Consider the following 14051-nt stretch of genomic DNA (forward strand, 5'->3'; position numbering starts at 1 on the left):
CCAAGAAAATTGAAAACATATGTACATACAAAAAAAAAAAAAACAACTTGCACATGAATGTTCACAGCAGCATTCTTCTTAATAGCCAAAATTTGGAATCAACTCAAATATACATTAACGGATGAATGGATAAGTAAAATGTGGTATATCCATTCAATGGAATAATATTCAGTCACAAAAAGGGTACTGACACATGCTACAACAGTGACGCACTCTGAAAACATTATGCTAAATGAAAGAAGTCAAACATAAAATATCATATATTATATTACTCAATTTTTATGAAATGTCCAGAAAATGCAAATTCAAGGAGACAGAAAGTAGATTAATGGTTGCCAGGGGTCATAGGAAGGGGGCATGAGGAGTGACTGGTAGTGGGTATGGTGTTTCTTTTGGGAGTGATGAAGATGTTCTGGGATTATATAGTGGTAATAGTTGTACAGCTCTGCAAATATACTAAAACCAATGAATTGTACACTTTAAAAGAGTGAATTTTATGTTATGTAAATTGTATCTCAATGTTTTTAAAAAGCCAAATGGCTCACCTTAAAAAATGGATTTCCTCACTTCTGTTTCAGGCCACCAAGATATTTCTAAAAATATAGAAATGTTTACAATGATATTTGACATTTATAATCCTACTGCAACAAATACTACAATCAAATTTCTTTTTAACCAAATTATTTGCAGATATCAGTTGATAGTCCACATGTTATACCTATACTTGCTTCTAAATAATAAAGATCTGAAAATTCCTTCTACAGCCATACCACCCTGAACGTGCCCCATCTCATCTGAAAATTCCACTGAGTTCATGATTTATCTCATAGTCATTTTTAAAATTTATATTTTTCTGAAGTAACAGAAGTTAAAACAAAGTCTTCATTTGAGAAATTTTAGTAACATTGTCATCTAGAAACAGGTAAAACTATTGCTCTTGCAGTGACTATTATTTAGCACAATCATCTTAAGGCAATACTTTAAAATTTAATTCCTGTTCATAGGACAAAAAAAAGGTGAGGCAAGAAACAATTTTTCAATATTGGTATTCATGTTAGTCTGTTCTCACACTGCTATAAATAATTGCCCGAGACTGGGTAATTTATAAAGTAAAGAGTTTTAATTGACTCACAGTTCAATTAGGGAGGTTGGGGAGGCTCATGAAACTTACAATCGTAGTGGAAGGGGAAGCAAACACGTCCTTCTTCACATGGCAGCAGGAAGAAGTGAAGAGCAAAGTGGGAGAAATCCCCTTATAAAACCATCGGATCTCAGGCTAGGTGCTGTGGCTCACGCCTGTAATCCCAGCAGCACTTTTGGAGGCCGAGGCAGGCGGACCATCTGAAGTCAACAGTTTGAGACCAGCCTAACCAACATGGAGAAACCCCGTCTCTACTAAAAATACAAAATTAGCCGGGCGTGGTGGCACATGCCTGTAATCCCAGCTACTCAAGAGGCTGAGGCAGGAGAATTGCTTGAACCCGCAAGGCAGAGGTTGTGGTGAGCCAAGATCGTGCCATTGCACTCCAGCCTGGGCAACAAGAGTGAAACTCCGTCTCAAAAAAAAAAAAAAAACCCCATCAGATCTCATGAGAACTCGCCATCACAAGAACAGCATGAGGGTAACCGCCACCATAATTAAATTACCGCCCACTGGGTCCCTCCCACAACACATAGGGATTATGGGAACTATTAACACAATTCAATTTGGTGGGGACACAGCCAAACCGTATCAGTATTACAATACAATATGTAAACCAGATGCTTTAAACCATAAAACAAACTCAGATTTTCTTTCCCCTGGAATATAAATAGCACTACAGGGCTTAATCTATACAGTAATAAGAGTTAAAGTGAAAATTTTCCAAAGCACTAAAAAGAAAACATACTCTTTATATCTGCCTTTTGTAACATTGTTTTGTATATCTGGTTTTCCATATCAAAAGTCTGTAAACTTTGCATTAACACTATAATCTACAATGGAAGCTTTGTAAGCATCTGAAAGAGAATGAAATAGTAAGTCAAGTCTGATATTACTGGGTTGTTCCACGCATAGTTAAATAAGAATATCAATCCTTCCAAAAATCTAAAGGTAGACCAGTTGTGGTCATTCATGCCTGTAATCCCAGCACTCTGGGAGGTCTAGGTGGATGGATCGCTTGAGGTCAGGAGTTTGAGACCAGCCTGGCCAACATAGTGAAACCCTGTCTCTACCAAAAATATAAAAATTAGCCAGGTGCAGTGGCATGTGCCCATAGTCCCACCTACTTGGGAGGCTGAGGTGGGAGAATCACTTGAACCCTGGAGAAAGAGGTTACAGTGAGCCAAAATCTCACCACTGCATTCCAGCCTGGCTGAGTCTGTCTCAAAGAAAAAAAAAAAACAACTAAGTGTAAAGAAGAGGGCTTAACCATTTGAGAAATAAACATCAAGGTCTGCCATGATTAAGCTACCTTCTTAAAAAGCATTAATGGATTACAATAGTTTCAATAGTTTACATGGTTTTCACTCCTTAAGTTCAATGAAAATTGCATATATTGTTTTTACTCTTGAACACAGTGGTTTATACTATATCAGGGTGGTTAGTCACAAGAAAGACACAAACACAGAAAGGATAACCTTATCCAACTTCAGTATTATTTTAGTAGTAATGTGTATAAAATCCAACCACTGCTTGGGTGACCTTAGGAAAGAGCAAGCTTAAGAGATGAAAACATTTACACCTTTTAATTAAATTATACTGTTACCACATAAAAGTGTGAGGTTCAACATTTGTTTTCTTAAAAACAGAGCACTAAACAGTTTAATACAGGACCTAACTGATGGCTAAGATGTTTCTAAAAGGTATGCAGAACCCTTAAGACTATACTGCATCAAGGAGTTCTTTTGAATTATGTATATTCAAATGATGGTGTTATAATTTACATTGAAACGCCACAACAAAATCTTGATAAAACAAGATATAGGAGAAATAAAAATTGATTTCTGAACCAAATGTGTAGTACTTTACCCTAGAGTAAATCACTGGGAAATATAAGCAGAAAACAATTGCATATTCAAACTGGAAAGAGTCAGAGCACATATGCTTTTAAAAATAAACCTCAAAAAACTGTTCTATCAGTTTAGGTTTTTTTTTTTTTTTTTTGAGCATGTCTTTTCTAAATAATTCTCACTTATCATTCCAGAAAATATAACAGTTTGTAAGAACTCATGCAAAAATGTTTCTCTAAGGCCATGAATTGGTTTGCTAAGTTGCATTGTTTTATTCAAGTAAAAAGCCCTTCTAGAACAAGGAGTCTGTAGAGAAAACCAATCACCTTCAACTCTCGGGCCTATACACCTGTTAGGAGCTCTGTCACTCTGAAAGCCAAAAGATAGAATGCTCATTTGAGCATTTGCAAAATGTTCTCTATTTATATTTTTAAAAATCTAATACATGTAAGTTTTTCTGGCAGATTCTTTCTGTATGTTACAAAACAAAACATCAAAAGCTCAAAGTAAGATAAGAATCCCTTTTTCTTAGAAAGGTCAAGCAGATCCTTCTTGACATCATGTCTTTTACACAATAGCATATTGTTCATATAAAAGGTCTCTTATCCTATAAAAATCTTGACAAAGGCAGCCTTCTAATCCAATGCGTCCAGTTTCCGTCTAGAAACCAAATAAAAAAAAATTCTTTAGTACATTTTCTATTCATTAATATGCAGACATAAAAACTGAAATATATTAAATAGATTACTTTATGATTGGTCAGGACACAGGTTGCTCTGATTCACAGCATATGGATATAATACTGAAGTCATGAATTTTACATAGACACATAAATGTCAGAGGATTCAAATAATTAAAATTTACTATAAAATTTTATACCATTTCTTCAAGAGTCTTTCATAAGCCTTCAAGTCAGTAAGACTTCTGTAAGCCTTTGAGGTCATGATCATGAACATAAATTACTGATCTTCAGTTTTGTGAAAATACCAATCAAGAATTACAGAATTTCAAAATGACAAGACATCAGAAGTATGTGTTCAATTCAGCCCTTATTGAAAACACACTTACTCTGCGGACTGCTACTTGATTGTTGCAAACAAGTACACCTCCTACAAATTCAGCTTGAATCCCCTCCCGTAAGAGAACTTGCTTGAAGTCTGACAGTCTTGGTTCATTCATAAAAACTGACTGATGTCCAGGAACCTTAGATAAAGTCAAAGGGGAAAGAATAACTTCAAGTAAAACACCAGACATACAACTGTACTGAATAAAGTAAAATACTACATGATCTCTAAGAGATTTTCTATTATTCCCTGAAGTCCTCTGACAGATCATTTCAAGACTGCAAATCACATTCCAAGTTGTTATTCTACATTTTACCCCATTATTTAACATTACAACGCCCTTCACATTTTCTGTTTCACAATCAGTTTTGTTAGTCATGCCTCATCATAACAGAGACGTTTGGTAATGCTATGCTCTTCACTCACCCACTTGCCTAACGGGATTAACTAGAGTGCCATGGGCAGGACTGAACCAAAAATTCATTTTCTAGATCCCAGTCATTTGCTTACTTCAAAGGACAATTCCTCCCTAATCCCATTTTCCCTGTCCCTCCTTCCTCAGAGCAAATGCAATGGATGCCACAGGTTCTACAATCAGTAAGGAAAGTGGTTCTTGCCTAATGCTGCTGCTTTCTGCTTTGACATTACTTTGAAGAGCTTTAGCTTTAGCACAGAAGAAAAAAAATTCTAATTCCTCCTCCCAATTTTGAGGGTTGTACTAGAAGGGAATCTAGCAACAGAGGCTGTCTCTCTATTCTTAATTTCATAGTAGGGCTGAAGACATCACTTGACACGCATGTAAGATTCATAGTTTTAGTATTTTTCCAAGTTTAATTACCTAGAATCTTTGCTAGTTAACTAGATACCTCTCAAGAATATGTAAATGCTAGATGAAATTGTACGTACACTTAATTAAAGATTTCTAACTATATCAAAACCAAAAGTTATTTGAACTGAATGAAACATAAAAAAAATGGAGTGTATGACTTTCGGCTGGGGGCGGTGGCTCACACCTGTAATCCCAGCACTTTGGGAGGCCGAGGTGGGTGGATCACCTGAGGTCAGGAATTCAAGACCAGCCTGGCCAACATGGCAAAATCCCATTTCTACTAAAAATACAAAAACTATCTGGGCCTGGTGGCTCATGCCTGTAATCCCAGCTACTTGTGAGACTGAGGCAGGAGAATCGCTTGAACCCAGGAGGCAAAGGTTGCAGTGAGCCAAGATCATGCCACTGCACTCCATCCTGGGCAGCAGAGCAAGACTCCATCACAAAACAAAACAAAACAAAACAGAAAACACACCAGTATGACTTTCTTAGAAAACTATAAATCTCCAGACTGGAAGCAGGCAGGTGATCTTCACAATCATCAAACTTAAAATTTAAAAATCCATACCAAAAAAACAAATCATGAAACAATTATGTACCTTAAAAGATTTGCTAAAGATATGTCATTCCTTAGCTGTATAGAATTGATATATACACAAAGACAAACACGCAGAAGCACGCTGCAAGTTCTCTTTTTTAAAAACTCCAAAATCAGCCCAAATGTGAGACATTTTATGTTCCAGACAGGGTCTCGCTCTATCATATAGGCTAGATGCAGTGGCACAATCGTGGCTCACTGTAGTCTTGAACTCCTGAGCTCAAGCAATCCTCCTGCCTCAGCCTACTTAGCTGAGACTCCAGGCGCATGCCACCATGCCAGCTAGGTTTTTGACAGGGTGTCACTATATTAATCAGGCTGATCTAGAGCTCCTGGCCTCAAGCAGTTCTCCCACCTCAGCCTCCCAGAGTGCTGGGATTACAGGCGTGAGTCACTGCCCCCAGCTGACACATATTTTAAATGGTTAAAAATATAAAAGGTTCCACAGACCCACTTAGTTTTGGAAGGGGGAAAAAAGAAACCAAAAGACACGAAAACTAGAAGGATGACAAATTCAGGAAGAAATCAAAAAAGCACATGCTTTTTTTTACCTCATGAGGTGGCAAGGGTTCCAAAGTAGGAATGATTTCACTTTCTTCACCTGTTTCTTTTTCATCATCTCCGAACAGACTTTTCATGGCCTTTTGTTGTGCTATAACACTAGAATCTGAGGGAGCGTCCACTTGCATCTCTGAGTCTTCTCCATCATCCTTTAGTTCTCCTTCTTCTAAAATAACCCCTGTGTCCACTTTGGAAACTCTCATATCTAAGACACCATCTATCCAAGCTAATTCAGCATCTTTTGCCTTACAAAACTGAAGAGAGCTGACAAGTGAGTCTTTTAATCTCACCTAGATATGCAAAAGAGGGGGAGAGAAATAAAACCCACAGAATACAGATTAACAAATTAAATATAACCTATTATCATTTTCTGCCTCTGGTAATATGTTAAAATTGGAAAATCTTTCACTCATCTGAGCCTCACAATGACCTGCAATGACCTCGTTACCTTGCAGATCACTGGGCCCCTGCCTACTTTCCAAAACAGAGATTCTTAACCCTGACTACAAAATGGAATCACATGGCAATTAAAACAAAAAGTGTATCAGAGCCTCATATCTAGTGTTTCTAACATAACTGGTAAGACTAAGACCAGAACACTGAATCCCTCTGACCCTCACAAAGCTCCCCAGATGATTCTCATGTGCAGTCAAGGTTGAGAACCACTGATCAGTCCCATCCTCTAGTACTTGGCATACTTCACTAGGTACCGAACTGCTTGTCCTTTCAGAATTTCACATCTCCATATTCTTGGAAGGGTGCTTCTTCTTACTCTGCCCAGAATAAATTTCCTGCCTGATATGTGCACATCCATTTCTTCCAGATATAGACATCACTCCAGCCTTAAACTGACACCATCTCCCATTACCAGACAAAGTTTATCTCTCTACTGCGCTAGTCCTATATTCGGCATCCGTCTCCATTTGTTCCAATCAGGAGTAGAACCTTGATATCCGGGAATTCTTCTAAAACTTTTTAATTCTTAAACAATCATTTTCCTTACCTCTGTACTTTTGCAAATATGGTTCCCTCTGCCTAGAATGCTCTTCCCCCACTTTTCTACTCCATCTGTCCTGATAACCCATCTAAACATCAGTTAGGATTAGTTATCACTTCCTGCAGGAAACCTTTTCTAAACCTCTAAAGGTGGGTGGTTTCCCCTCTTAATACTCTCATAGCATCCTATACTTCTTCTCAGAGGCACAACAACGTGATAAATGATATTTCCTTGTTCTAAGCCCCATACAGTATCAGGACTGCTAGGGCAGGAGACCATCCATGTCTGTCTGTCTCACACATCTCTGTATTTCTAATGTTACCTGTCCTAACCTGCCACAAAAAGTACTTATTTCTACTCACTGGCAACTCCTGGCATGTTTACCTGGTAGATGTGAGTTTCACTCGTGGCATCAACTGTTTCATGCAGCTTTGGCATGTACACTTTAATATCTTTCCCACCAAAGGCGCGACAGCACTCTGCCAGATCCTGACTGGCCTCTGGTGGGCCATGGACGATGATCAGCTGTCGTGGTTTCATCTGATTAATGATTTTTTTAATGGAATCCCCATCAGAGCGTCCTTCATAGTCTATGTAGGTAACCCGGGCTCTGTAATTAGATATGATTATTCAAGGTAACTTTTCTCATAATTCTAAAAAAAAAAATGGCTTTTATCATGTATATAACATATAACACTAGGATTTGAGAAATACACATGTGTTATAGTATCTGTATGATTTATTTTTATTTATTTATTTATTTATTTATTTTTTTTCTGAGACTAGGTCTCACTCTTTTGCCCAGGCTAGAGTGCAGTAGCATGATCTTTGCTCACTGCAACCTCTATTTCCCAGGTTCAAGCAATTCTCCTGCCTCAGCCTCCCAAGTAACTGGGATTATAGGTGTGCACCACCACGCAGGGATAATTTTGCATTTTTAGTAGAGATGAGATTTCACCATGTTGGCCAGGCTGGTCTTAAACTCCTGATCTCAAGTGATCCGCCTACCTCGGCCTACCAAAGTGCAGGGATTACCATGCCCAGCCCTATCTGTGTTATTTAGATCTTATCTACACTCAAAAATATATACTAAATGATATTACTGGACAAATTTTGTTCTCTGATGACTTAAAAACAATTCCAAAATGATCATTTACTGGTATTATTTAACTAAGTAGAAAGAGGGGGAAAAAGGTTTCTAACTACTTCAGATCACAACAGTATTTTCCAGACATTAGGGTCTTAGAGATGTTTAAGTCACGGAGTATATTTTATGAAACAAGCAGTGACTCAGAAAAATTAAACTGTGAGTTACACTATTCCCTTTCACCTGCTTACAGACTAAAAAGGCCAGAAATAATTCTTCTTCATATAAATGGACAATTTAATGTTACAATTTAAGTACACCCCTCACCACCAATTCAATTACTTTGGCATTCAAATACCATTAATGAAGAGAAAATATCATGCCACCATATTTCGCAAGTCTCTTCATACAAAAATAAATTAAATTTTAAAAGCACAAACTTACTAAAGAATATTCAGAAATTTCGCTTGAAATAATGTAAATTATATAATTCAAATGCTTGAAATTTTATCTTATAATCTATTTTCAAAATGTCACAGAAGCACTTACTTTATTTCAATAGATTCTGTTGTAGAAATACATTTAGTAGGAACATCAGATAAATCCTGATCCATGGGTTCATCTCCATTTGTCAAACCAGATTCTAATTTGCTTTTTTCTTCTTCAGTAGCTTGAAGCTCTGGCACCAAGAAATCCTCTGGTCTAAATAAGAAGTCTCTAATTAGAAGCAGTAAAAAAGCAAGCTAATACTACATAACATATATAACTAGTAGGCGGCATAATTTTTGGAGTCCTCACATATCTCAAGATTTAAATATACATTTCATCCAAAGCCAATGAAATTTGATATCAATTACCAGATGACTGTATGTATTGCGTTTTTTGTTTTTTATGAGATGGAGTCTCGCTCTGTCACCCAGACTGGAGTGCGGTGGCGCCATCTTGGCTCACTGCAACCTCTGCCTCCCAGTTCAAGCAATTCTCTGCTTCAGCCTCCAGAGTAGCTGGGATTACAGGTGCCCACCACCACACCCAGCTAATTTTTTTGAATTTTTAGTGGAGACGGGGTTTCACCATCCTGGCCAGGCTGGTCCTGAACTCCTGACCTCGTGATCCGCCCGCCTCGGCCTCCCAAAGTGCTGGGATTACAGGCGTGAGCCACCACACCCAGCCTGTATTACTCTTTTTCTCTCTTTTTTACCTGTATTATTCTTTTTCTCTCTTTTTTTTTTTATACAGGATAGTAGTGTTTTCAAATTTGCAATTACAACATGTGATTGCAGTTGTTTTTCTAATTATGAGTATAGATTTTGTAAATTTTCCATGGTTTCACTCATGCTATATCATATTCCTCTTAATCTCATAAAACTTGTATAATACTTAAGACATAATCCATTGGTAATGCAATCACCAGTCATCCAAAGTTCTCTCTTTTTTTTTTTTGAAGATAGAGATGGGGGTCTCACTATATTGTCTGGGCTGGTCTCATACTCCTGAGCTCAAGTGATCCTCCCATCTAGGCCTCCCAAAGTGTTGGGATTACAGGTGTGAGCCACCATGCACAGCCCCAAAGTTCTTCCTATTCTACATCTTCCTCTCTTTTTAAGTGGGGAAAAAAAGTCTTGATCATGTGATCATGTTTTTAAACCTTTACACAACTAAGTCATAAAACTGCCAGTTTTCTCCTAATATTCTCTGTTTCTCAGCATCTCTATTTTTATGTTTCAAGTTACAAGTCTTCTGTGTCTTCAGTCTGAGGTACTCAGAAGCTAACCACGTACATGTGACTAGAAAGATCAAATTCATGAACTGAAAAATGATAACACAGTTAATACCTCCAATTCGCAAGAGAGAAAAGTTTGTTTTGCTCACATACTTGATAATCTCTCCATATTCATCCCATTTAATTCTTTCTTCTGGGGCAGGAAACATAGGATAGGACTTTTTTGCCTGTTTGAAAAAACTTCCTTTACGACTGCCTTCACCTTTCATCATCAAGTCATGCTTCGTCTTATGAGCTGATGGCTGGTCAATATCTTCCTCAATGTCACTCTCATCACTGGAATCTATATCTGCCCTAGGAGGATTTTAGAATAGATCGAGGTCATAAAGTTTCAAAGATATTTTAAATTAATATTTATCTATTTATTACTGAATCAATCCTCAATATTAATAATTCAATATTAACTCAAATGATAATATACAGTTATGTCGGTCAACAACAATGGACCACGTATACAACAGAGGTCCCATAAGATTACTGTACCTTTTCTATGTTTAGATACATTTAGATAAACAAATACTTAACATTGTGTTACAATGGCCTACAGTATTCAGTACAGTAACATGCTGTACGGGTTTGTACCCTAGGAACAATGGGCCATATCATAGACCCTGGACACACAGTAGGCTATACCATCAAGGTTTGTGTAAACATTTTTCCTAATGTTTGCATAATGACTAAATCCCCTAACAACACTTTTCTCAGAAGGTGTCCCCATCATTAAGTGAAGCATGACTGGAATAACATTCAATATTATTGGACTGACATTTTATAAAACATAACAAATAAATGCATAATAATATTAGCACTGACAGGATCTGGTATTCTAGACATTTGAAAGATGTCTGTAACAAAATTAAGTCTTATGAAAACTTAAAAATATTTTTAATGAAACATTTAAGTCAAAGACACACTCTTCTTAAATTGCATCTATAAGTTTGTAATCTGTCTGAAAATGACTCACTCTTTTGACTGCTCAAGCTTTTTGGCAGCTTCTTTCTTTAGTTTCTCTTTTTCCAAGTATTCCTCAAGTTCTTTCCCTTCAAGCTTCACACGTTTCCTCAACTAAAAAAAAGTAACAGATGAAAGGAAATGTTAATATTAGGGGGTTAAAGCAGTGGGATATGAGATACACCGCATCTCTAAATTGCTCTGTCATCTTTAAACTGATGTTTTTCCTCTGAAATTAATCAAGTTTCCATTACATGCAATTATAGGTCCTACTTAGATTAGTATTAAAATTGAGCTGTCACACATCATCTAGAATGGGTTTAATTTACATCAAACTGGTTGGTCAGGCACAGTAGCTCACACCTATAATCCCAGCACTTTGGGAGGCCAAGGTGGGAGGACTGCTTGAGGTCAGGAGTTCAAGACCAGCCTGGGCAACATAGGTTGACTCTGTCTCTAGGAATAATTTAAAAATTAGCTGGGAGGCTGGGCACGATGGCTCACACCTATAATCCTAGCACTTTGCGAGGCAGGAAAATCACTTGAGTTTGAGACTAGCCTGGGCAACATAATGAGACTTCGTCTCCACAAAAAAAAAAAAAAAAAAAGCCAGGAGTGGTAGCACGCACCTGTAGTCCCAGCTACTCAGGCAGCTGAGACTGAGGATCACTTGAGTCTGACAGAGCAAGACCCGGTCTCAATCGATCAATCAATCAAACTGGTTAAAAATCCCCAATCAGGAAAAGAAAATACAGATAAGCATTTTTATAATTTGGAGTAGGTGAGGCCCAAAAGCCATAACAAGAAACAAATAAATGCAGCAACATGAATGAAGAAAATCTCCCTTTGACATTTTAAACCTCATAAAATAAGAAACTGTAAAGAAAAACAAAAAAGAAACAGAAAAATATCTTCAGCACTGTGACCAACAAAAACTATTTTTTCCTAAGAGCTCTTCCAAATGAGTTAAGAAAAGGATGATCAACACATGAAAAAGGACAAGATACTTAGAAAGGCAATTTACAAAATAAGAAAGACACATAACTACTGGCCATGAAAAGACCCTTAACTTTACTAATTTCTGAAAAGTACAAAATATAAAAAACATAATTGTTTTCATCTATGAGATTGGCAATGCCATACATGGGGAAAGAGCACCTTCTTCCATTGTCTGTGGGAAAATTAGTGCAACTATGTTAAAAGGCAATTTGCTAACATCTAAAAATAAAAATTTATCATTTGACACAGTATTTCTACTTCTAGGAATTTATCCTACTGAAACAATCACAAATGTGTAAAAAAAAAAAAAAAGTACATTAGTACATTGCAGCAATGTTTATAATAGTAAAAAACTGGACAAAATTTTAAAATCCATCAAAATGGAACGATTAAATCAGTAGTTCTCATATATTTATCTCAGGACTACCTAAGACTCCTAAAAATTAGAGAACTCCAAAGAGCTTTTTGTTTTTGTGGGTTCTATTTCTGAATGTCTACCTTATCAGAAATTAAAACTGAGCAATTTTTTAAATATTTATGTTCATTAAAAAATAATAAAACCAGCCGGGCATGGTGGCTTATACCTGTAATCCTAGCACTTTGGGAGGTTGAGGCAGGCAGACCACCTAAGGTCAGGAGTTCGAGTCCAGCCTGGCCGACATGGTGAAACCCTGTCTCTACTACAAATACACAAAGTAGCCGGGCATGGTGGCACATGCATATAATCCTAGCTACCCAGGAAGCTGAGGCAGGAGAACCGCTGGAACCTGGGAGGCGGAAACTGCAGTGAGCCACGATCGTACCATCGCATTCCAGCTTGGACAACAGAGTGAGACTCCAGCTCAAGAATAAATTAATTAATAATAGTAATAGGCCAGGCGCAGTGGCTCATGCCTGTAATCCCAGCACTTTGGGAGGCCGAGGCGGGTGGATCACCTAAGGTCGGGAATTCGAGACAAGCCTGATCAATATGGAGAAAGCCCATCTCTACTAAAAGTACAAAATTAGCCAGGCGTGATGGCACATGCCTGTAATCTCAGCTACTAGGGAGGCTGAGGCAGGATAATCACTTGAACCTGGGAGATGGAGGCTGCAGTGAGCCGAGATCGCACCACTGCACTTCAGCCTGGGCAACAAGAGCGAAACTCTGTCTCAAAAACAAAATAAATAATGATAAAACCACATGCCAACATTAACAAATTTTTACAAAAAATAATTACATTTTCCAAAGCAAAAAAAGATAGTGTGAAGAACGGCATTATTTTATTTTTTTGAGACAGGGTCTTGCTCCATTGCCCAGGCTAGAGTGCAGTGGTGCAATTATAGCTCACTGCAGCTCAATCTTCCAGCCTCAAGCGATCCTCCCACCTCAGCCTTCTGAGTAGCTGGGACTACTACAAGCACGCACCACCACTCCCAGCTAATTTTTGTATTTTTTTGTAGAGACCGGGTCTTGCCATGTTGCCCAAGCTGGTCTCAAACTCCTGGAGTCAAGCAATCTGCTCTCCTCAGCCCCCCAAAGTGCTGGGATTACAGGCATGGGCCACTGCACCTGGCCAATAGCATTACTCTATATTTTTTCAAATCTCTTTAACGTCTAGCTCAACAGAAGACAGCTGGATTCTCACATTTGCTTCTCCATTCACTCTCTTGCAATATGCTGTTTTGGTTAAAGTATACGAAGAAAATCCAGGCTTACACACATGTATAGTTGGAAAAATATGTAAATAGTCCTTTCATGGATATTATTCTTCGATACTACATTAAAACTCAGAAAGTGGTAGTTTCTTAAAGGTTAGTTTTAATGCAGAACCTGAAACCATACGTATAGACTTTTTGTACTCTGTTACATTAAATTTTTTTTTTTTATGTATCTTACACTCTGTGGGTTTTTTCTTCATTTTGAGACAGGGTCTTGCTCTGTTGCCTACGATGAGTGCAGTGGCATGATCACTGCTCACTGCAGCCTCGAACTTCCGGGTTCAAGTAACCCTTCAACCTCCCAGCCTCCTGAATAGCTGGAACCACAGATGTGCACCACCATGCCCAGCTAATTTTTTATTTTTTGTAGAGACAAAGTCTCACTATGTTATCCAGACTAGTCTTGAACTCCTAGACTGAGGCCATCCTCCTGTCTTAGCCTCCCAAAGTGCTGGGATTACAGGCGTGAGCCACGGTGCCCAGTCTGTAT

At 37.9% G+C, this 14051-nt stretch overlaps 1 protein-coding gene across 2 annotated transcripts in view; it reads right to left on the reverse strand.

Annotated features, from left to right (window-relative positions):
- Positions 1-881: 881 nt before the first annotated feature.
- Positions 882-14051, reverse strand: part of CPSF2 (cleavage and polyadenylation specific factor 2, 100kDa) — a 42602-nt gene continuing 29432 nt past the window's right edge. Inside the window, exons 10-16 of one of the 2 annotated variants that reach the window (XM_011991762.1) lie at positions 10875-10975; positions 10004-10204; positions 8677-8829; positions 7425-7650; positions 6034-6333; positions 4060-4194; positions 882-3651 (exon numbers count right to left, since the gene is read on the reverse strand). In XM_011991762.1, the coding sequence (XP_011847152.1) occupies positions 3559-3651; positions 4060-4194; positions 6034-6333; positions 7425-7650; positions 8677-8829; positions 10004-10204; positions 10875-10975 (1209 nt within the window). In that variant the 3' untranslated portion in view covers positions 882-3558. The remainder of the gene's footprint in view (positions 3652-4059; positions 4195-6033; positions 6334-7424; positions 7651-8676; positions 8830-10003; positions 10205-10874; positions 10976-14051) is intronic. The other variant, XM_011991761.1, reaches the window with a different exon arrangement.

Source organism: Mandrillus leucophaeus, unplaced genomic scaffold (assembly GCF_000951045.1).
Source record: "Mandrillus leucophaeus isolate KB7577 unplaced genomic scaffold, Mleu.le_1.0 Scaffold4, whole genome shotgun sequence".
Taxonomy (NCBI): domain Eukaryota; kingdom Metazoa; phylum Chordata; class Mammalia; order Primates; family Cercopithecidae; genus Mandrillus; species Mandrillus leucophaeus.